The sequence below is a fragment of the Epinephelus moara genome, chromosome 2 (assembly GCF_006386435.1).
Source record: "Epinephelus moara isolate mb chromosome 2, YSFRI_EMoa_1.0, whole genome shotgun sequence".
NCBI classification, from domain to species: Eukaryota; Metazoa; Chordata; class Actinopteri; order Perciformes; family Serranidae; genus Epinephelus; species Epinephelus moara.
In genome coordinates, this window is record NC_065507.1 from 29,784,939 (window position 1) to 29,806,410 (window position 21,472).

The following is a 21,472-nucleotide window of genomic DNA, read 5'->3' on the forward strand; positions in this document are numbered from 1 at the left end:
AGTTTCATGCAGATCAGTCAAACTTCCTAGGAAGAGATCGATTTTAAGTGTTTTTCAAAAAATTCAAAATGGCGGAAAATCTATATAACCGGAAGTTATGGGATCTTGAGGCAAATGTGTTCCTCATGAGGAGAGGCATCTCTGTTCAAAGTTTCATGTCTCTACAACATATGGGGCATGAGATATGCCCATTCAAAGTTTGCAATTTCAATTGGTTGCTATAGCGCCCCCCTTGGCCAATTGATGTAATATTGCTTCATTTGCATCCTCCCATGACCCTCTACCACTGTGCCAAATTTCACATGAATTAACCAAGTCAGTGAGGAGAAAAACGTGGGACAGAGACACAGACACACCCACAGACAGAGTTTTCGTCATTATATAGTAAGATAAGATAAGATCAGCATTAAGAAATGTTTAAATTTAAAGGAATAGTTTGACATTGTGGGAAATACGCTTTTTTAGCAGATAGTTATATGAGAAGATTGATGCCACTTATATGTCTGTACTGTAAGTATGAGGCCACAGCCAGCAGTCGGTTAGCTTAGCTTAGCATCAAGGCACATCAAGGAAACAGGGGGACACATGCTATCCTGGCTCTGTCCAGCAGAAACAAAATCCCCTTACCAGCAACGCTTACCCCAACACAAATAAATATATTCCCCAAAATGTCAAACTATTCCTTTCGGTTTGTGCACTGCTTTAAGTGTGACTCTGCAACGTTTGCAAAAAACGAATGAAAGGACATGTCAGCAGCTTCGCACATGCAGAGATTTTTCCTCCTCAGCCCCTTCTGAGAGTCTTACATAAGAGTACTACGAAACTTCTGACAGGAGGGAGCGAGAATGCGATACAGATTGAATCACAGTTTCTGAGTCTAAGAATAAACAGGCCGAATGTGTGAGCCAGTACACCCTGCTTCAACGGGCAGTTACAGCTTTACTGAGAGATGTTTTATGGAAGTATCTGGTAAAAGTCTGCCCGACAAACCTTTGACTCCCCCCTGCCTCTGTATGATCTCTAAAAACTGGAATGCACCTCTTATCTCCCTCAATCAGGCTGCACATCATGCAGGCAGAACTAATCTTAGCTGGAATGTGTTGGGTGTTGGATTTAAGATTTTGTCTTGTTGGATGGAGATATATATACATTTTTTTGTTGTCGTTTGTTCTTCATATCATTACTTACACAATGACTATAAGACAACGGTATGAGCCTTTTGTCAACAGACTTCTTCACAGCCATCGTCCTAGAATTGAATCCTACTAACAAAGAGCAAAATAAGGAATTTTCAAGTTTTTACACTGACAACTTTTCGACAGTTAACTTTTAACCCACTAAAGCCACTGACTTTTCTGTCCTATATGATAACCGTTGTTTTTCTGATTCTTCTGAGCCCGATGTCACTCCCAGTCTTTTAATACAGAGACTGACGCCAAGTGAGTCAGTAAATACGCCAGTGTTTTTACTCATAATAAGTTGCAAACTCCTCAATTATGCAATTTATATTGTCATAGCAGGATTTTCATCGAAGGTAGCTCCAAGAATGCTGTTTTGTCTGTTGTACCAAGTGTGTTTGTCTTTCCACTCTTGTATGACTTATTTAAAAGGTCTTTGTATACACTGTATGTGGAGTGGAAATTATTTGTTGTCATAGAATTTGTTTGTTTTTTTCACTTCTCAAGCAAAAATGCCCAACATTCACATCTTACAGCTTCTCAAATGTGAGGATTTGCTGCTTTTGTTTAATTTCTTTCCTTGTACACTAAATATATTTGAGATTTGGACTGTTGGTCAGAGAAGACAAGCAATATGAAAACATAATCTTGGGCCTTGGAAAAATGTAATGGCCATATTTCTGAATTTTCTAACATACCTCTTGTCACTTAAAAGAAACAGGAATCTAAATGCTCAAAAATCTGGTAGGACCTCGATCATAGCTGCTTTTCTTTTATGTTTTTTGTTCTTAATTTTATTTAGGAGGGGGGTTTTTTCTGCTCAGACACATGCCAGGAGTTTTACCGCCACGATTGAAGGATGTTCATACAGCCTCAAAAAAGAAAATAATTCAGATTTAAGAATATAGAATAAAATATACAAAGGTCACTTGTGATATTGTTAAGGACCCCTGTGTGTCACTTAGATCATATTCTTAATATTGCCACAGCACAGTATTGATACAGAAGTGTTCATTTTCTACTGATCCCGGTTTTAACATACCTGAAGACCTTATGAAGGCAGAACAAGAGACTAAACTCTGCCTCAGACTTCCAGAGAGCCCTTCTCCCACACCAAGAGGAACAAATACTCTCAGTGTGAAACACTCTGAGGGAAACAAGACAGCTACTGTCCTCCATGACAAGGTAAAGATCATTTGTACTTCTTAAATATATTTTACATACATGATCTCAAATTCAGCAAAGTGAGTTGAATAGTGATAAAAAAGAAGAAGAAATGGAGAAATAGAGCAGGTGGGAAAAGACCTGCGGTAACTGTAATACATGATCCTAACTAGTATTACATCATGTGTTGTCTTTAATTCATCACTTCATCCTCTCTCTGTATTACATTACATTGCATTACGTTACATCACCTTTGTAATGCATCTACTGTCTCTTCTCCTTCTGTGTGAATGGTGTGTCTGAATTTGGTTTCTTGAGTGTATGTGCAGTCTGTCCTTTTCACAGGTCTCTTTGGTAGAGAAGAGGCTCAGAAGTCCAAGTCCGTGGTGGGGATGTTCAGTGTCTTGTCTGATCCACAGCCTTCAATCTAAACACTTTTACATTTAACCTTAAACTCTCATTAACTACATTTAATATTTACTTAGGCTACAGGGTGTTGTGTGTTGTACAGATAAGACTAATATGTGATTTTCGGCTTAATAAATTACATTTGAAATGTATTGCTGAAATGCTGTTGTGTTGTTATTCATAGAGATCAAGACGTTTGTGAGTTAGTGAATGTTTGACAAATGGAGAAAAAATTTCCTCAAACAGAAGTACAGTTATCTTGTTGATGCACACTACAGAAAAAATGGGTCAACATTTTATTGTACATATTGACAGGAGTTCCGTCTATCCATCTGCTACCCACCCAAATCAATTATTTCTCGATTTGATTTGTTTCAGAGACTTACACCAACACAACATTTCACTCCCCCTACATCAGTTCCTGAAGGCTATGTTGAAATGCTTGAAAATCTGCTTGGACCGCAGTCATAGTTGTATGTATATTTGTGGTAGTGATTTTGGCCTTGCTGCTCAGCACAAAGTCTGTTTGAGGCCAGCACTTTCCCATGTTCTAGTATTGGTGGATAGAGACATATTTGGGTTGAGGATTTCTACTTTTAATTGTTGTTGACAGAGATGGGCACATCAGAGGACACGCTGCTCTGTCATTTGGACTGACCAGTCCTGTAACTGCCCTGTTGACTCTCAGGCAGGGTGTCATTTGTGCTGGGACAGCAGCTATCATTCACCCACACAGACCTGTCACTCCATGTAAACATCCTTGTTGGTGAAAGCAAAGGCAAGTTTTCTCTCTGACAACAGCCCTGACAGGGACTCTGTGCTTCTCCTGCGTGGAGAATGTCACTTTTCCTGACCTGCAACCTTTGACATGTGTCCACCATCTGCGACTGCGATTGGACCATTTAAAGTGGGTCAGTGCACGAGATATGCCAGTATGAAATACTTTCTTTTGGCTGCCGAAAAAGAGAGAGTGATGTGTTCAAGTCTTTGAAGCCTTGTCAAATCGGCACATCTCCACTGGGGCCCTGCATCTGGTTTTTGGAGTGCTAATTTTCACAAGTTTATTTCTGAATCTGGGTCTAAAGCTGGCCCTTTGAGACTAACTTATCAGGTCCAGTGCATTTCCTCTCCTCAAAGACACATGTCGATTTTGAAAGCACAGAGATGACGGTCCTCCGTGTGTCTGTACATTAAACCCAGCCTTTGAACTCTGTTACAGAAGTGTTTAGATATGTGATGAAATTCTGCCAGACTGTGCCAAATCTCACAGTCAATAATGAGGGATACATCAGTGGCTGCGACTCATGGTTTTCAGAGGCCCCACTCTCCTCTTCCATATTTAAACAGAGGTAAAATACACACATAAGGGTATGAGTCATACCTTTATGACTTGTTTTCCTACTTTCCTCATTTCTCTGTTTAGTAAGATTTAGATAGTTGGGATTTTGTGCCTGGAGATAACTGAGTGGTTGAGCCTGCTAACCTTGGAGGCACATGGACACCCCTGGTGGTTCAGTGCAGTAACCTGCCAAATAATTCTTGGCTATGAATCTCTCAATGCTTTCAATCTTCTTCTCATCTGAATAAATAAAAAATCAACTCCCAGGTGCCCGCTGTCCTCCGACCTCATTTGCCGTTTGGCCTAACAGTGTCAAAGACCATGTTAGAAAGACAGATAGTGCACAAACAAAACCACCTGTCCTGTTTAATCCAGCCCGTCAGGTCTTTTTTGTTGTCACAGCAAAGTGGCAGCCATATAGGTCGCTCATGCAGCCAAGTGCTTCTATAAACTGCAAGCGTTTCTGCTGCCATGACAACACTGGGGGGCCGTGGCCCTCATGAAACATGCAGTACACGACTAGTTTATTGTGTTAAGTCCAACGGACGTATAAAACCTTTGCACATATGTTGATAGAAGTTTGAATCAGCACCATGTGTGCTGATTGCCAATTGACTGTCATGACGAAGGGTCAACAGTATTGCAAACAGGCAGGCTGGGAGTTTTTGTTTCTTCTCTGCCAAGGGAGAAATGTGGAAACAGGGCAAGCAAACAAGAGCGTAAATCAGACCAGTGGGGCACAGATAGGACTTGGAGGCGAGAGTTGGGCAAGAGAGGGGAAGCTATCCTGACTGGTTCAGGTCAGGAAGACATGTTCACCGCTGTGGCCTCTGGTGGTCATTTCATTACCTGCAAAATTAACCACTGAAATTAAGAACCTTTATCACCCACTGTTTTAAGTGAGAGTCCTATTTTGTTTTGTTTCATTTTCCAGTAACGTTTAATATGCATCATCCATTCCTTAATAAAATGTCCTTTAATCTTTTGCTAAAGGTTTAAAGCTCCTGGTGTTTGTTTTTGTTTTCATTTCCTGAATTATCAGGACTACACTGACAGCAGATAATTAGGGAAAGTAGGCTGATGAGCAGCACCGCAGCCTCTGAGCTAACAAGTGTAAAATCATGCCATTATGCAGCTGTGGATACTCTTTATTGACTTTGTCATTAGTGACACTGTTGAAAAATGCATGGAGCAACCATGGAGACATCCTCTATCCCTGAATTCAGGGAACTGGGTGTGTGCCTCTAATGGTTTTCACAGCCAAATAATGTGAAATGCTTTTCTTAGCTTTGAGAGTGCAGCTACATCTAAGTAACCAAATCCACAAACTTAATGTCATTGTTGTTGCCCACATTTGTCCTTACTGTGCTACACTTCCTGATAATTTGTTTGCTTTTGTCTTGTAGATTTTCAATAAGATGACCAACGCAGCCGGGGCAGGTAAGACAGTTTTTTGTGTTTTCAAACAGCTTTTTGATGTGACGTGCTTACATCACTCAGAAATGAACACTGACACTTCATATAAAAACAAGAAGGTGTTGTCTCCGGTCTTATATTCAGGTAAAGGTGACAATGGCGCCACTAGAAATTTTCATAGGGGTGGCCTGATGGGGCCACTGAAAATCTTGGCAGCACACCAGAAACCTAAAGCCATGACTGAATTTCAGGAACTTAGTTACACTGTTGAAGTGCATAGGCTGGTTGAAAACTGTCAGTGTCAATATGGAGACGTAAGGAATCACATAGTGATAAATGTTGGTTTCTCATTTTACAGTTAACTAATTATCTGATGTGCACAGACTAATACCAACACAGTTAACTGTTTGGTACCCACAACAATCCTGTTTTAATGTGTTATGTATCTGTACATACATTTGTTAGGGCTTTAGCTTCAATCTGAAGGAGTGCATTGATTGTTAGCAACAAAATATTTATATGGAACAAGTCTTCTCATGTTTAGGGAAGACCCATAGAAAACATTATCATTCAGATATCTTGAAGTGAGACTCTAAGGGACCCCTTTAAAAATGGCCATTCCAGTTGTTCCCTTTCCAAAATGTGGCCTAACTTTGGAGCGAAATTGAGCCCTCCTCCTGACAAGCTATGCTGATATAATTGGAACCAATGGATGCCTTATGTTATCTGGTTTCACAAGATACCACTATGTTCAAGGTTGCTCAAAAAATGAGCACCCCACAGCCTCTTTCAGGCAATTTTGTTTCCCCCAATTATTGTCACCAAGAGGCCAGCAATTGTATCAGTGTATCTCTGCCTAGTGACCCAGGTAGAAATAGCAGGTAGAGAAAATGGATGAGTAGATGTGAACAGTGGTGACCAGATGGATATCAGAAAGCTAAAAAAACTTTACCCTACCACACTTTGCCCGCATATTTATACTTTATCACATTGAATATAATGTGAAATGGAAAAGGAATGTCTGGTCAATGTAGCCTTAACACTTATTTCAGGGTGTAGCTGTTTCTTACCCACTCCTGTTCCTTTTAACTAAGAGACTAAACAAAGCTTTGACTGGATAAGTGCTAAATCTCCCTGCGTATTATTTTTGCTCACCAGGCAGTTTCATTAGAAACGTAGCAAGAAAAGGAACCTTTATGCTGAAATGTAGAATTTCGACACTGTTACCTTGTAAAATTTCTCTTACACATGCTGAGTCTAATAAGTTTTTATGGTCTTGACAGAACTTTATGTCTGTATCAGTTTTAAAGCTTGCTCTCAGGGAATCTGGTCAGTCTCAGTCTACAGTCAGTGTTTCTGCGCTGCTGTCTGGCACATCATGAAATCCTCGCTGCAAATTGATCCTGCACTGTGTCCTGGCTTGTATGGTGGCATTGCTCAGGCCTCAGACAATGTTAATAAGACTGACAGCCACAGGTGTCTGTGAGCTCCCTCCCAGCTTGTGTCTCAAGAATGTCTCTCATTTTAAAGGCCTTCTATATATTGGTCACTTGGCGGGATGCAGTTAAAATTAGGCAGCGTGCCAGATCATTGTTTCTGTTTTGCTGAGGGGAAATATTTGGCCTGGTGTGATGTGGCCCTTGGGGGGCAGCTGCGGGATTTGGATAGATGCCATTTTAGGATCAGGTTGCACTCTCACATGACCTCTGTTGTGCATGATGGTAACACACAAGTGGACATTATGGTCTGGAAAAATTCCATGTCACTTTTATGCAGCAGTTAACTAATGTGTGGTCTATGAGATATGCACTGTGACTGATCGCTGGTTGCTCCTAACTGTAATTCTTGGAAACCCGAGTGTGAGACCACCATGAATAACATCAACAAGTTTGTCAACACAGCTATGAGATTCCTTCTAATACATTTATCATTGTATTTTTCCACCATATGATTTTCATGGTAAGCTGCGTATAAGACCACATTTGAGGTTGGCTGAGCAATGTCACTGTCAAGTTTATTAAGTCATCAAGTTAATGAAAACAACATAAGTCAAGTTCAACTGGAATCTAATAATAAAACAACTTTGTGGAGAGTGATGAATGTTGCAAAAAGGACAAAGCTGGCAGAGAGTCAGACACATTAGGTGCGATATTCCCTGTTTGTATTTTACAGCTGGGCTGAGGAGACCTTTTTTATGACACGGATACGAGGTGGCCAGATGGTTCTCAGTATCGTCCATAACAACACTGTCCACCTCATTAAAATGACATTGTCCAGGAGAGGAAAGCACATTCTTTGGGTCCAGATCCAAAATAGCAAAGCAGCAGTGAGAAACCCGCTGGTATTCTGTGCTATAAATGTGCAGTGTCTTTTTATTGCTCTCATATGCACATGGTCTACACATTGAGTGTGTTTGTAAGTACGCACCATTTTCATCAATAGCTGCCTGTAAATAAAACATTATGGTTATTAATAGCAAGCTATTAAAGTAGTTGTGTAATGAGTAAATCCATTTAAATCTTGAGTATTCATGAAACCAGAAACATGAATTTTACTAGCTCACAGTTTACCTTAAAGACAAGTGATCTTTTTTTGCATCTAAAACGTGTATGCACATTTTGCATGATTGTCATGCCATTTAATGCAAAAAAATATATATATTTGCATGCACTTTGATGAAGTTTTTATGAAACATTCACCACATTAGCCAATTAGGATAGCGGCTGCCTATGTCACCTATAGGAAGATCTGCCACTGCACAGGTGGACATTACAAACATTTAAGGAGCAACACAGCCAGTAGGAGCCGTTCACAAGTTTTCTCATCTCCTATTACATTTCTCTCATCTCTCTGATGCTTTAAACAGCCTTAAATTCAGCTGAACAATGGCCTGCCTGTTTGTCTCACAGTCAGCACTGATACGAAAGTGAGCAGAGATGTCAAAAATAGTTTCAGGGTTTCAAAACTCCTTCTACTTGTTTTTATTTGTTTAAGATCCAGCAAGGCATTTGTGGAAAAAAAAGCCCCTTTAGCCATCTTGACTTGTTGTTTTGTTTTTCCTGAGGCAAAAAAAGCTCAATCCTAAAAACGCATATGGATATGCTCAGAGAAGATTTGGTCTATGGCGGGGGAAAAAAACCCTTAATCCTCCTTCTCAAATGTTTATTTTCTGAAGGCATTACTCAACGTTTATAGAGCATTTTTCAAGTCTTGAGTAGATGATCAGCCAGAAGTGCCTTATTCCCTCTCACACAGCGTCATTCCCTATTCCCTACAGTCTCTTTAATTGCAGTGTGGAAATGAATGGCTTCCTCTGGTGAGAGGAGGCAGCTATGTTCATCCTCAAAACCCCGCTGCCTTAACTGACATTAATCATAGAATTAATGAATCCGCAGTGACACTGCAGCGCCGAGAGCTCCATATCCAGCCAGGTTTCTGTCAGAGATACAGTACAGATAAGGAGGATAAAGCTGCAGTTATCTGTCTGGCCTGAGACATGTGTTTAGTGGGCAGACATATGACTTTTTAATGCGTATGGTTATGATTTGGTGCACAGCTAATGTATATTTTGTAAATGTATTTGTGTTTAACAGAAAAATAAAGACTGCAGTGGAGAGGTTAGACAAACAGAAAGATTGACAGGGTCCAAGGAGAAGCAGTTATGCAGAACTCACTGACTTTTCACTTGCATAAATAAATGGTCTTGTGCTTTGTTATGATAAACATCACCTTCCCCAACACCAGTCTAAGGGAAAATGACATGAGTGAGGCTTAAACACCACTCTCTGGCCCAGAACTGTCAGGCTGAAGCTTCCCACTCTGAGCTTTCAAACAGACAGTCTGTGTGCATTTACACAGATCCTCTCTCTGAATAAATATGCTAATCTACTTTCAATGTGGAAATCTCCTGCTACTGATTATAAGAAAAACAAAGAGAAATCCTTTGAATCCCTTGGAGACTTCTTTCAATTTGTGAGGAAAGTAACGTAAAGCCCTGTGTCCCTCACACATGGGTGTGAATGACTCCCAGAGAAAAGCTGTAGAAAAGGAGGAAGGGGATTTTGAGTGTTTTAATCTCGCCATCTTTCCTTCACTTGCAGTGTTAAATGTCACCTGGTGATGGATTCCAAAATGCAGCCTTGTTGCTTCCATTGTTTCTGATTTCAGTTGTCTAATCAAGCTGCAGACTGTTTTAGCACAGTGTATTTGGCATGTGCTGTAGACTGTGGAACTGAGATGAAGTAAACATTGAATGTGTGGAATGTAAAGCCAGAAAAAGGTGGAAATATAGAGCCCCTTAGCAGCTCCATATTTGTAATAAAATAAAAATGAAATTCATAGTTTGTTCTGGCAACCATGTGGCACGGCACGAATTTTGCGTTTTAAGATTCAATTGATGTACTTTTCGATGAAGTAAGGGCATCTGAAGGTGCTCTATTTCTTTATAGTGGGTATTCCTGTCCAGTTTTTCTGCTGTTGCTGCCTCCAGTGACTCAAAACCACAGACTGTATAAAATTATGGACATAGCCACCGTGACATCACCCATTGGTTTGTGGACTCCTGCTCTGAACCTTCAAGTTTGGCATTTTGGTTGTCGCAATCTTGGTTATTTGGATCCAGAAGTGACCATATTTGGATAAGAGGGTGGAGCTGTGGAGTAGCAAGGGGATCTGACACATACACTGTGGAGAGGTCTCGCAGACAACCTGTCCCTCAAACAGCCACACCCTAATTATGGGTTTCTTTAAGCCTTAGTGAAACTTAAATAGGTGAGTTACATAAAATTCATACCCCTCGTACAGTTGTCAAGGATGCTAAAATTAGCTATAGAGACCAAACCTGTTTTTGTCCCAGGCTGCAAACATGTTTATTTCTGCTGAAAAGTCAGGCATTTTGACACTGGGCCGTATGGGGAGTCAATCGCTCCTGGAGCCAGCCTCAAGTGGCCATTTGAGGGACTGCAATTTTTCTTAAAACATGTCCCATCTTTATTTTTGATAGAAATACCTAATTGACTTAAGGTGTTTTCACCAGAATGGTAACATTTTATTCACCTGTGTGAAACATCATCACATTTTTTTTTCAATTTACCAGCCTTTTAATCCTTACTTTCTCATTCTGAAAACTCTGAAAATGATACAAGCAACCATCTTAGTGTGAAATGACTCTTCTGTGGGACATCAGTGAGTATACACTGCCATAAAACACCAGTCGCACTATAGATGAAGCACCAGTGGGCATTATATAATGCCTATGGCTGCTAATGCATTACAGCAGGGTCGTCCTATCTGTTTTTAACTTTACTGCATGTTCCCAGCTGTTCTCAGAGCCCAGGCCTTCAGTCTCACCCAGGGTCACTGTCTGCTGGTAGAGGCTGACTGTGACCTTAGGCAGCTGCAGTCTCTCTCTCTCTCTCTCTCTCTCTCTCTCTCTCTCTCTCTCTCTCTCTCTCTCTCTCTCTCGAGGCTTGTTAGGGACCATAATATACACATCACAACCGTTTCATGGCAACAGATGAGGAAATATGAAACATCTTTGTAGTTGTAATCAGAACATGTACAACAAGATAAGGGGGCAGTGGGTGGAAAATTGAAATCATATGTGACTTTGGATGTTTTGAGCTGTTAGTAAGATTATTAACTGTGTTGGTATTCACTGGTCTCTATTGGATCTATCTGACATCAGTACTGTTTTTATTATTATTAAGATTTTGCTGTGATAGAAAAGGTCCACACTTAGCTAAGTGTCACATAGTTCCCAAGGGGAGGCCATGGGGTTTTACAGGAACAGATCATTTTGGAAAAACTGTATTGTTTTTCCCACTTGTCCAAAACCATGATCATTTATATGCTGCTCAGAAGTTCCAGCTCATCCCAGAGACTTTAGATGGGGTTGAGGTTAGGCTCTGTGGAGGCCAGTGAAGTGCTCCTACACAAAACCAGAGGGAAAAAATCCTTGTGGACCTTGATTTTTCAGAGGGCCTTCACCATGGTGTTGCTACAGGTTTTAGGACACACCGCTGCTGTAGCTTTCAGATTTCTCTATTTAAAGTGTCCACATATGGTAATATACAGCAGTGTGCATCATCATTTGGACTGAGTGTGGCTGTCAGCATCTGTTAACCTGTGGAGAAAATATTTAACATGATATATATCTTGTTATTGTCTCTGCCAGGCATGATTCTTGGAAGGTATCATGTGTTTGGTCGTGTGTGGTGTGAGTGTGAGTGTGTGTATCCGTCTGTCCACAGCTAATCTTGCAAATTACTGAACCAATTGTTTTAAAGGTATATTTCCATACTTAAAGCAGAGCTGCCACAGACATCCAGCAGTTGAGAAGCCTTTGCTCATTTCACCATGCAGTGTACCTTCAGACTGCATGCCAATACACAAATACATTAACACGTCTGTTGAATTCTGAGTAAACAGGGGGGGGGGTTAAATTCAACAATAACCAATGTATAATTTAAAGGCCTAAGAAACTATTTGGATTAGCCGTGGCCAAGTGAGATAACATAGAAGGCATCCCAACACAGGACTTTATAATCTTGGTTGAAAAGGAGACGTGTCAATGAATCTGTCTTACCTCTGTGTCACCCCGAAGAGTACATGTGGTGCATTAGAAGTGGCTTCAGTATTGAGAAAAAAAGGCAACGTAGCACATTTTTTCCACCCCGACATTTGAGTATGGCCAAGCATTTTCATGTGCTCTTTGACCATTTAAAGACAGACCTGTACATTGTGGAACGCCTTGATTTAAAGCCTGCATATAGCTGCAGGAAAATCCATTTTCTTGAGATTGTACCGTTATTTTTGCTCCCAGTCTGTCCGTTGCCTAACAGGTGCCAGATCAGTGACATCATGCGCTAAATTTATAAGCAAGTCGTCATTTGTAGATCCAGCTCAGACTATAAAGGGTGCTGCTGGCATGACGAGTGCATGAAAAATTCCACACATGGAAAGATGGAAAATGACTTGTGGTTTCCTGAGTGCAGAGGCCAGCTCGGCTGTTTGACAGGGAAAGAGAGGGGGGAAAAAAAGCCTGGTAGTATTTCTAGACTTTTCTTTGTATATACAGTAATTTGTCAAGGTTGTGAAAACATTAGAGAAACTATTTGGTTAACCCGCTCTGAAATCTTTTAACATTGTTATTGCAGTTTCAACATTTTCATTGCAATTATTGCAGCTAAATAGCTCAAAATATCATGTAATAATGTCTTCAAGGCCTTTTTACTGAATGAGATCATCATGTTCAACAGTCCCCATCATGTTTGGGCATAATTTATTGCCAAATATAAATCATCTGGTTTGATCTTGTTGTTGTGCATAGTGTGTGTTCTTAGAGCTGTTTGAACAGAAACTATATTGTCTGCCAGTTTTATGTTCTTCATTTAGAGGAAACAGATTTATTATTTAATTGATTCCCATTATACCCACACTGCTAATTAGAAAAGAAGCAATAAATCCTTTGGGGAACAACTTCCTCAAAACGACCAAGGTGAGAGTGTTCTCTGTGTGCTTGTGTATGTGTGTGTGTGTTCTGAGGAATTTAGGCCTGGGTTTTATGAACTAAGTGGAAGGAGACGTGGGCAGCCGTGTCAGGATGCAGCCCAGATAGTGTGTGTGTGTGTGTGTGTGTGTGTGTGTGTGTGTGAAGCAACACAAAAGCTAACAGGTTGGTCCAGCACTCAGCTGCCAACTGAGAAGAAAGGCAGAAACAAGATTTAGGAAGTAATGAGCCAGGACGGCCCACACTACTTCAGGACCCTGCACCAGGATGTAGTAACTAAACAGTGAACACGCTCAAGTCCTGTTATGTCATTGTGTGTGTGTGTGTGTGTGTGTGTGTATGCGTGAGTTTGGAGATTTCCTGTGAACGCTCACAACTCTGTGGGAAATGAATCCAAACAATAACGTCTTTCTCATCCAAAGCTTTATCAAGTCTGGTGCTCCACTTTGTAGTTTCCTCAGTGCTCCTGCATGCGCACACAGACACAGACACAGACACACACACACACACACACACACACACACGGTTTGCCAAGAACATTTCCGCAGGGTCGGTTTAGATACAGTAACCACATTGGCTTCCCAAATTTCCCACATAAACCACAGAGTTTCCAGATGTTGCAGGGAGGCAAAAAGTCTGCGCCTCCGCAGGGCCTGCAGCCTTCTCCTCCCCATCCTTGGGTTGGCCGAGCGCGTGGCACAGCTAACACCAAACACTGTGTCCTTCTGCACTGATGCAAGGCCGCGGGTAGCCATGCTACTGGAGATTTACATAGCTGTGCACTTCCACCTGTACCCAGATAACAAAAAACACAGCGCCCCATTAAAAGAGGCCCTGTCCTGAGGCAGTGTAGCACTGCAGCTTTCTTGTGGTTTCAGACCCGATTAAACAATTTGGCTCAGTAATCAAAGAGCAATAGCAGGCAGAGGCAGAGCAGACTTCCTGTATCCTCTCTGCTCTCTGGCTCAGCGGCTTTAAAAGTTAAGGGCCCAGCAGGACCTGTTTGTGTCTCAGCTTGAAAACAATAGCTGTACTGTACTTCCGGCTTATCATGGCTGATGAGCTGAGCAGAATTGTTGAACAGTAAGTCCAAACAGGCACTGTTAATTAAAGGGATCACTAATGTGCTGATGTTTTAGAGAGAGAGATGGTGAAAGCACAAATAAAGCTTTTTCTTTTTCATTAGAGTGGAGGCATTAAAAAGTATAATGACTTTTTTCTTTTAGTTAAAAAAATAGTTTTCTTCTGTATTGCTAATATGAATTAGCTTTGTAAACACGTGGTCTGAGAATGCTTAAGTGTTTCACACAGATGTTGATAGCAGTTTGGTTTTTATTAAATGCAAATGTTTTATATAATTCTGTTGTGTAGTAATGTGTAATGTGTCACAGATGGAGATCTTCAGAGAAAAAACTGCAATGATTTCAAACAGATCTTTCTAACTGCGTTTCAACCGAACACTTCGGTAAAATACTTTTAGAAAACATGTGTAACTCGTATGGACATGTACCAAAACCTTATATCTGTTTAGTGTGTCCACTGCAGACAGTACTCTTAAATGTGGGAGGTGTTGTTACCAGATAGTAGCCGTTTCACTGCTCCATCCATCTCTTGCTGTACTTCCTCTTCACTGGTGAGGTAAAGGAACGTCTGCACCTCACTGATTGTCCACAGAACAGGGTTGCACACAGACATTTTCAGAACAAAATAGAGCAGGCTTGAGTGTTTATAGCAGGGATGTAGTGCTGCTGGAGTGCACAGAATTTGAATTTAAGCCTAGAAAATTCTAGTCTAGAGCTAGTCTAGACTAGAGCTAGCGGTCTAGAGCTTGCAGACTGTTATTTAGTAAAGATGACAAGACAGCAAACATCTTTTCATTTTCTATTAGCCAGTCAACACACTGCAGTGTTTTTAGCTCCACTATTTAATATTGGATCAGTGTGCTATGTGTAACAAAGCAAAAAAATAGGACAGAGTGGAACAGTTTTGTTGGTACAATCCACAATTTTTGACAGTGGAAATGCAACAGTAACAATGCTAATGTGTAACGAACTGGACTGAACTAAGCTGAACCGGATTGCTTGGTGGAAATGAGTCTTATATGTCAGACATTTGCTGTAGGAGGGGAAATTACAGGCCTATTGTAGGTTTAATTTTAAGCAGCTGTCATTTTTTTTGTCTGTGTCAGACTCTTAACTCCAGTTTCCCTCATGGGTCGATGCTCATCTTGAAATATAAACATCAACTTCCTGTTTGAATTTGTTTCATGGAGCCTAATGTCATGCCACAGTATATCTCAAGCTGTAATTTATGAAGAGTTATCCTGTCAGCTGTATTTAGTGGTGATTGCTGTGAGGATGCCTTGGAGCAAAACTCCCCTAATGTGCATTTCACATCACCAGAAAGGTGATGGAAATTAGTCCCCGGTGAAAAAGAGACTTAAAAACATCTTGAAAATTACTTAAAATCAATAAAACATGAGCGTGTTTTACATCTGCCACCTCTGTGAGAAAAAGAGTGAAGTGGAGGCATTGAGAGTGATTGCAAGAGAAATGTACCTCTGTGATTAGATCCTCATTGCTCTAATAGAAACCAGGTGCTGGACAGTGGTGTAAATGTTTTCCCATGCATTTTTGTGGGCAATGCAGCCTGAACAGATTCAGACCTGACAGCATTACATGCTTTGTCATTCAATGAAACAATAGCCACATACGCTTGTCATGCCAGTTTTACATTCTTCAGGCCTCTTTATACAAACTTTGACCCCTGCCAGCTCTCACCTCTACAAGTTCTTATCACAGTGAAACAGTTTTTCTACTTTTACCACACTCAGGGTTAAATACAGAAAGTCAGGTTATGTAACAAACTGCTGCAGTGGGGAGATTTGGACGAATGTAATAAGTGAGTCATGTGAAAATCTGCAGGGTTTTTTTTAATTTTTCATTTCTGTTTTAAAAAACAGAATTGGTATAACTTATCATCTGTTTGGGAATTAATGATTCTATCAAGAACAAGCTCCACTAAAGGAAGAAACCATGACGTTACAACACATGGCCCTCTAAGAAAACAGAATTAGTGGCCACTTTAATGGATTGGGACCAAAGTCAGCTCCTCCTTCCCCAACCCCATAATCTAAACCCAGATATACACCACATGTGTGGCTCCTCTGGAAAAATGAACTCGACTTGGGAATATATGGTCAGGAAATTTATAGCACATGCCTGGGACGAGCCCTCAGGGGCCGGGGTGGAGGTGGAGGGGAGATCTCCCCGCTCCTCGCTCCCCGAGCCTTGTTTCCATTAGGCTGGGAAGAGCAATCTCCTAGACTATTCAAGGGGGCCTGGTGTAAGACCTCCTGGCCAACAGCATGACCCAATCACAGAGGAGAAATCAGTTTCCTCACATCTGGGATTTTCCCACTGCAGCATTCCACATCAGTCACCAGACTCGGACACAGCGCACACACACACAAACTCTGGAATTTTGTTAGCTTGTGTACATATAAATATATGTGTGTTTCTCTGCATGTGGGGGAGGGAGATGGTGAGACAAAAACTAGCTCCGAAAACGTGCCAGTATTTCAGGGAAAACGGGAAAACGGCCGCCTTCTATAAGCTGCCTGGCCAAAACAAACAAAAGGGTGAGTCAGCGAAGGGAAAGCATTCTGTAGCTGATTGATGTTTCCTCTCTTTGCTATTACTTCCACTGCCAAGGACCACTCCACAGGCTAAGTCATCGTCTAGCCACAATGATCCTCACAGCAATAATGTTCATCTTTATTGTAAAAGTTTTGGGGTTGGGTTTTTGAGTAAGAGAGAAGAGGCGGTGGGCTGTGTTTACCTCCGGTGATTCATTTCAAGAGAGGTCAGAACCTTGTTGCTGGGCTTCCTCCATCACTTTTACTGTCAGGGGTTGACAGGGACGGTATTGTCTGTCTGTCCATTCTTGCCTTGTCAGTCACTGGGCCTGGAGATTGATACCTTGTTTACAACTCTGACATCTAGTACACACATTCATAATCTTGTGTGTGACCCATGTTAACCGAAACACTGGTAAGATGATGGACAGATGGTGTTTTGGAGATTGTTTAGAGGTAATGGTAATGGTGTCCTGATCAGAGAATGAATTCACTCTCACTCTCTCCCTCCAGTTTAATACCATTAGCGCCAGCCCGATGTTACCAAAAACACAACCACATAGGACGACCAATACTTACTTTTATTGGGAGACGACCTCTAGTGGCTGTAGTAATTATTACAGGAGCAGAGAGGGAAGTAACATGACGTAGCGTGTAAAGGTACTGTGTCATGTTGCAAAAATATTGCAGAAGCCTCTATAGGGTTGTGGGTGGGTCAAACAAAGGCAGGACTGGTGTTTGTATCACAAAGTCGACATTTACTTCTTAAAGTGTGTTGCCTGAACCTAACCAGGCAGTTATGGTGTGGAACTGTGACCATTTCATGACCTTAACGACATGATGAAAACTATGACCTTTAGAATGATAATATGTCTTTTTGGGGCTGGTCATACAAGTCATTTTGTGACTCAGTGGAAATTGACCTATTCTGTTGTTTAGGCAGGAGAGAGCGTTTGTCATCTACGTCAGGTTTGTTGCTGTTGTTAGCACTGTTCACGCTGTTAGAACCATAAGCTCCTCGCCGTCAGCTCAGCCAGCTCCATACTGAGAATCATGTGCAGAAAACCTGAATCAGATTCTGAATTATAGATATGCTCTGAATGTCATACACAGCCCCTTTGAAGATTCCTTGTGAAAAATCTCCTTAAAATCAGTGTTGTTTCTTTACGTTATTGACTTCACTTTGTAGGAAATAGACGACTGGTATTACGTTGAATTAAAGATGATTTTTTTTTTAACCTGTTTTAAGTTCAATTGCCAGAAACTGTTTGTGAACTTTCAGCCTTGTTCTCTTTATGCTCCCTGGTTTTACATGACCGCCATAAAACAAGGTGCTTGACTCAGCCTAACCCTGACCCTTCCTGAAAAGGCACGGGATCAAATGAAACAGGTTCTCCAGACAAGTGTGTGTGTGTGTGTGTGTGTGTGTGTGTGTGTGTGTGTGTGTGTGTGTTTTCTGTCCTCTAAGCTGCATTTTAGCTTGGGGTCTCAACAAGTGGGGCTGAAAATAGCAACATGCTGATCGCCGATGAACAGATTCCTCCCTCTGACCCACACTGAACCATCAAAGCAGCTATATTTTCTCACATCAGTCTTGCAAAACCTTAAAATAACGGTGTCAAATTCATTTAGATCCAAATGCAGATGAAAAGCTGTCACACTCTGAGAATTATTTAAGTTCCTTTACCATAAATGAGCAGAAAGTGTTGATGTTTTGCCTCACAGGAAGGTGCAGTCTTTGATGTTTCTGTTATTCTTTCTTCAGGAGAGAGCCGAGTCTTAAGGTGAAATATGTATCTGTTAATGTTTCCATGTCAGGTCCAGTAAGATCAGAGCGGTTCTCTGGGTCTCTCTGATTGATCCTGGCTGCACATGATTTCAGTTTTAGACAGAACAAATGGAAAACTGAGCCCTTCGTTAATATTCTCTCCTCAGCTGCACACTCCTTCGCTGCTCAGATATCTCACTATGTCACCTTGTAATAATCTGTAAATCACTCATGCTGCTTGGTGGCAAATGGGGTCTATCTCCTTACTGTAATGAAGTAATGTTAGCTCAGCTTCACACAGAGAGGGCAAACTGAGGTCAGCAGAGATTTGTTCATTTAAGAAACTGCCGATCTTCATCCTGTCACTCTGTGTTAAGACTGTGTGTTTATTATGGTATTAAAACCTGTTATAACAGTAATCCCAGCAGGTGCAGAGAGAAATTAATGCAGCCGATATGATATCACTGCTCTTAGGTCACGCACTGCCTGAATGGGCACACAATAATAGGAGGAAATTCCTTAAATAATTATGGTGTGATGATTACTGAAGCTGGCGTCTAGTATGCAGCCTTATAAAAGAATTTATCTTGTTTATTGCCCAGACATGAGCTGAGGTTTTTCTGCTCTTTTCAGCATCTACTGTACAAGATATTATGACAACAAAAATAAATGGTGCTGAAACTGAACCCATGTTTCTATTAAAGGGTTGACCTACTCTAACCGGCCTGAGGAAAACTTGCTGAACTCTCACTAAGCTTTAAAATAATAGATGACATCCTGCTGTTCAGAAATTTAGGTCAAACTCCTAATAATAGTTAATAATTAGGTCTATGTCAATCAGATGTTTTAGAAGTACCACAACAAATGGAGTACCTGCAGATAAAAATTATGCCCAAGAAAAACTTTTATGATGCAGTTTATAAAATAAAACAATAGATGCATTTAAGTGCCATCAGGGTAAAGATATTATTGATCACCACAGGCACAGGGCTCCCTATAGACTATGTTGAACATTACTGTAATGCTGCAGTGTTGTTTTTTCTTTTACATCTTATTGTTATGGGATCATAATAAAGCGAGAGGCTGCACTGGAGAAAGTGATTGCTCCGTTTTGAAATGTGTCATTTGAGAGCTGCTGTAAGTGTTTGTAGTGTTGGTGGAGGGGGTGTTAAGCGGTTTGCAGCTTGTGATGCCTTTAGGTACTCTACGTAAAGCTCTGTTTTCTACTGCACAGTCTTGTGTTTAAATTGTCAGAGGTATTGTTGGTCTATGAAAGCAGCAAAATTGACTGTGATTGGAAACTCTGGCGTATCTGGTCTGGTGGTTGAAATATTCTAGGTACCTTGTGCCTCAGGGCTGTCACAGATTGAAGGGGGGATTGATGGTGGACATACTGTCGCATTCAAACATTGTTGTGTCCTATATCACAGCATTTTTTGAATGCAAAAGTTTGCTGTGAAGTAAATTCATTATAGTATTTCAGCTATTTACAGCTGTAGTCTCAAGGACAGTTTAAATGCAACTCACATTTTTTAGCTGGAAGAACATCCTGGTAATGACTTTTGTGTCACTGCACTGACACGTGGCTTCAAAGAAACATTCATGAACAGTGTTGTTCTTCTGAGTTGTACATTTTTATTTCGTTAGTTTTTACTGTAATGGCTTGTCTATATTTATTATGCCACCAATGAAAATCATCTATTTTTCTGAGCATGTGTGTGTATAATGATGACAAACTCTTTCAGGAATTCAAGGTAACACAGCATGACTAACTGATGTACAAATGGGCATTTTATGGGTGAATTATCCCTTTAGCATTCTGTATCTGCAGCAATGAGCTAGAAAAAATTATGTGGGCCCAAAAATATTTTTGAACCTTAGGAGAACATTGGTTATGGAGAGCTTAAAGGAATGTTCTTTTAGTGATCTTTGGGATAAATCATCATGCAGGAAACATCAGTATTCACATAACCGTGACAGAACTTTTTATGGAGGCCTTTTGTTCTTTAAAGGTTGCCTGAATTATTGCCACGGGGGAACCTTCACGGAACATTACTAAAATGAGCATTTGCTGGGTCATAAATTATGATATTTAATTGTCAACAGCGGCTGAAATTCTATATCCCACATACACAATAGCTTTCTGATATTTACATACCATGCAAAATTGCTATTACAAAACAATGATCAATTTCAACATCTGTTGTTAGCATCAGTCCTCCGAGCTCTCCATTCCTCCTGTCCACTCATACTTGCCATTTTGTTGGGTGGATCATATGTGCTCGGCTGGCAGTTCCCATATTTCCCGCAGCACGTGAAGGTATCACAGTTGTGAAGCGCTCGCTGCGCGTGAATCCTACTTCACACACATACACAGACGCACGCACACACATCTGGTGTGAAAGTCTGTCTTGGTGCTTTACAATCACTTTCCTAGGCTACTTTTACTCGTTTAACTGATTTCCGTTTCTAAGCGAGAGGAATATATTTATTTTTCCCGAAAAATGATGACAACTGCGTTTGAAGACCGGGCACTAAAGTCAGGTTTGCTGCTGCTGCTGTAGTGGAAACAAAGTTTATAACCGGGAAAAGGAGATTTTAACAGAAAGTGTTCGTGTGGGACGACAAGGATTTTGTTATTATGTCCGAGTGGAGGATTTGCGATGACATCTAGAAGGAAGTCCGCGAAACTGAAGCTCCGGCGGTCTTTCAGCGAGCAGCTGCGGAGCTCCACATCCAAAGCCTGGGATTTACTCTGGAAGAATGTCAGAGAGCGGAGACTGGCAGGTCAGTAGCCCGCTGCAGGCAGACCCCCGGTCCGCTGACACACAGTCCTAATGATAGGTTCAACACCACAACAAAAAGTTAGGTCCGCTCATCTCATTATCGCGGAGTCATTTTATTTTTTGGATAGCAGTGATCGAAATGGCATCATGATGTAGCTGCATAAAGTATCAGCAAAGTGATGCAGCAGAGAGAGAGAAAAAAACTGCATTTTTAAAAATAAATTTGTCTTGGTATTGGCGTTTTTTCCAACGTGCATTCAATGTGC

The 21,472-nt window shown here is 41.0% G+C and overlaps 1 protein-coding gene across 2 annotated transcripts in view; it reads left to right on the forward strand.

Moving 5' to 3' along the window:
• Positions 1-21,472, forward strand: part of stard13b (StAR-related lipid transfer (START) domain containing 13b) — a 70,809-nt gene that overhangs the window by 14,158 nt on the left and 35,179 nt on the right. Inside the window, exon 5 of one of the 2 annotated variants that reach the window (XM_050063147.1) lies at positions 5,496-5,529. In XM_050063147.1, the coding sequence (XP_049919104.1) occupies positions 5,496-5,529 (34 nt within the window). Of the gene's footprint in view, positions 1-5,495; positions 5,530-20,841; positions 21,208-21,472 lie in introns of those variants that run through there. The other variant, XM_050063166.1, reaches the window with a different exon arrangement.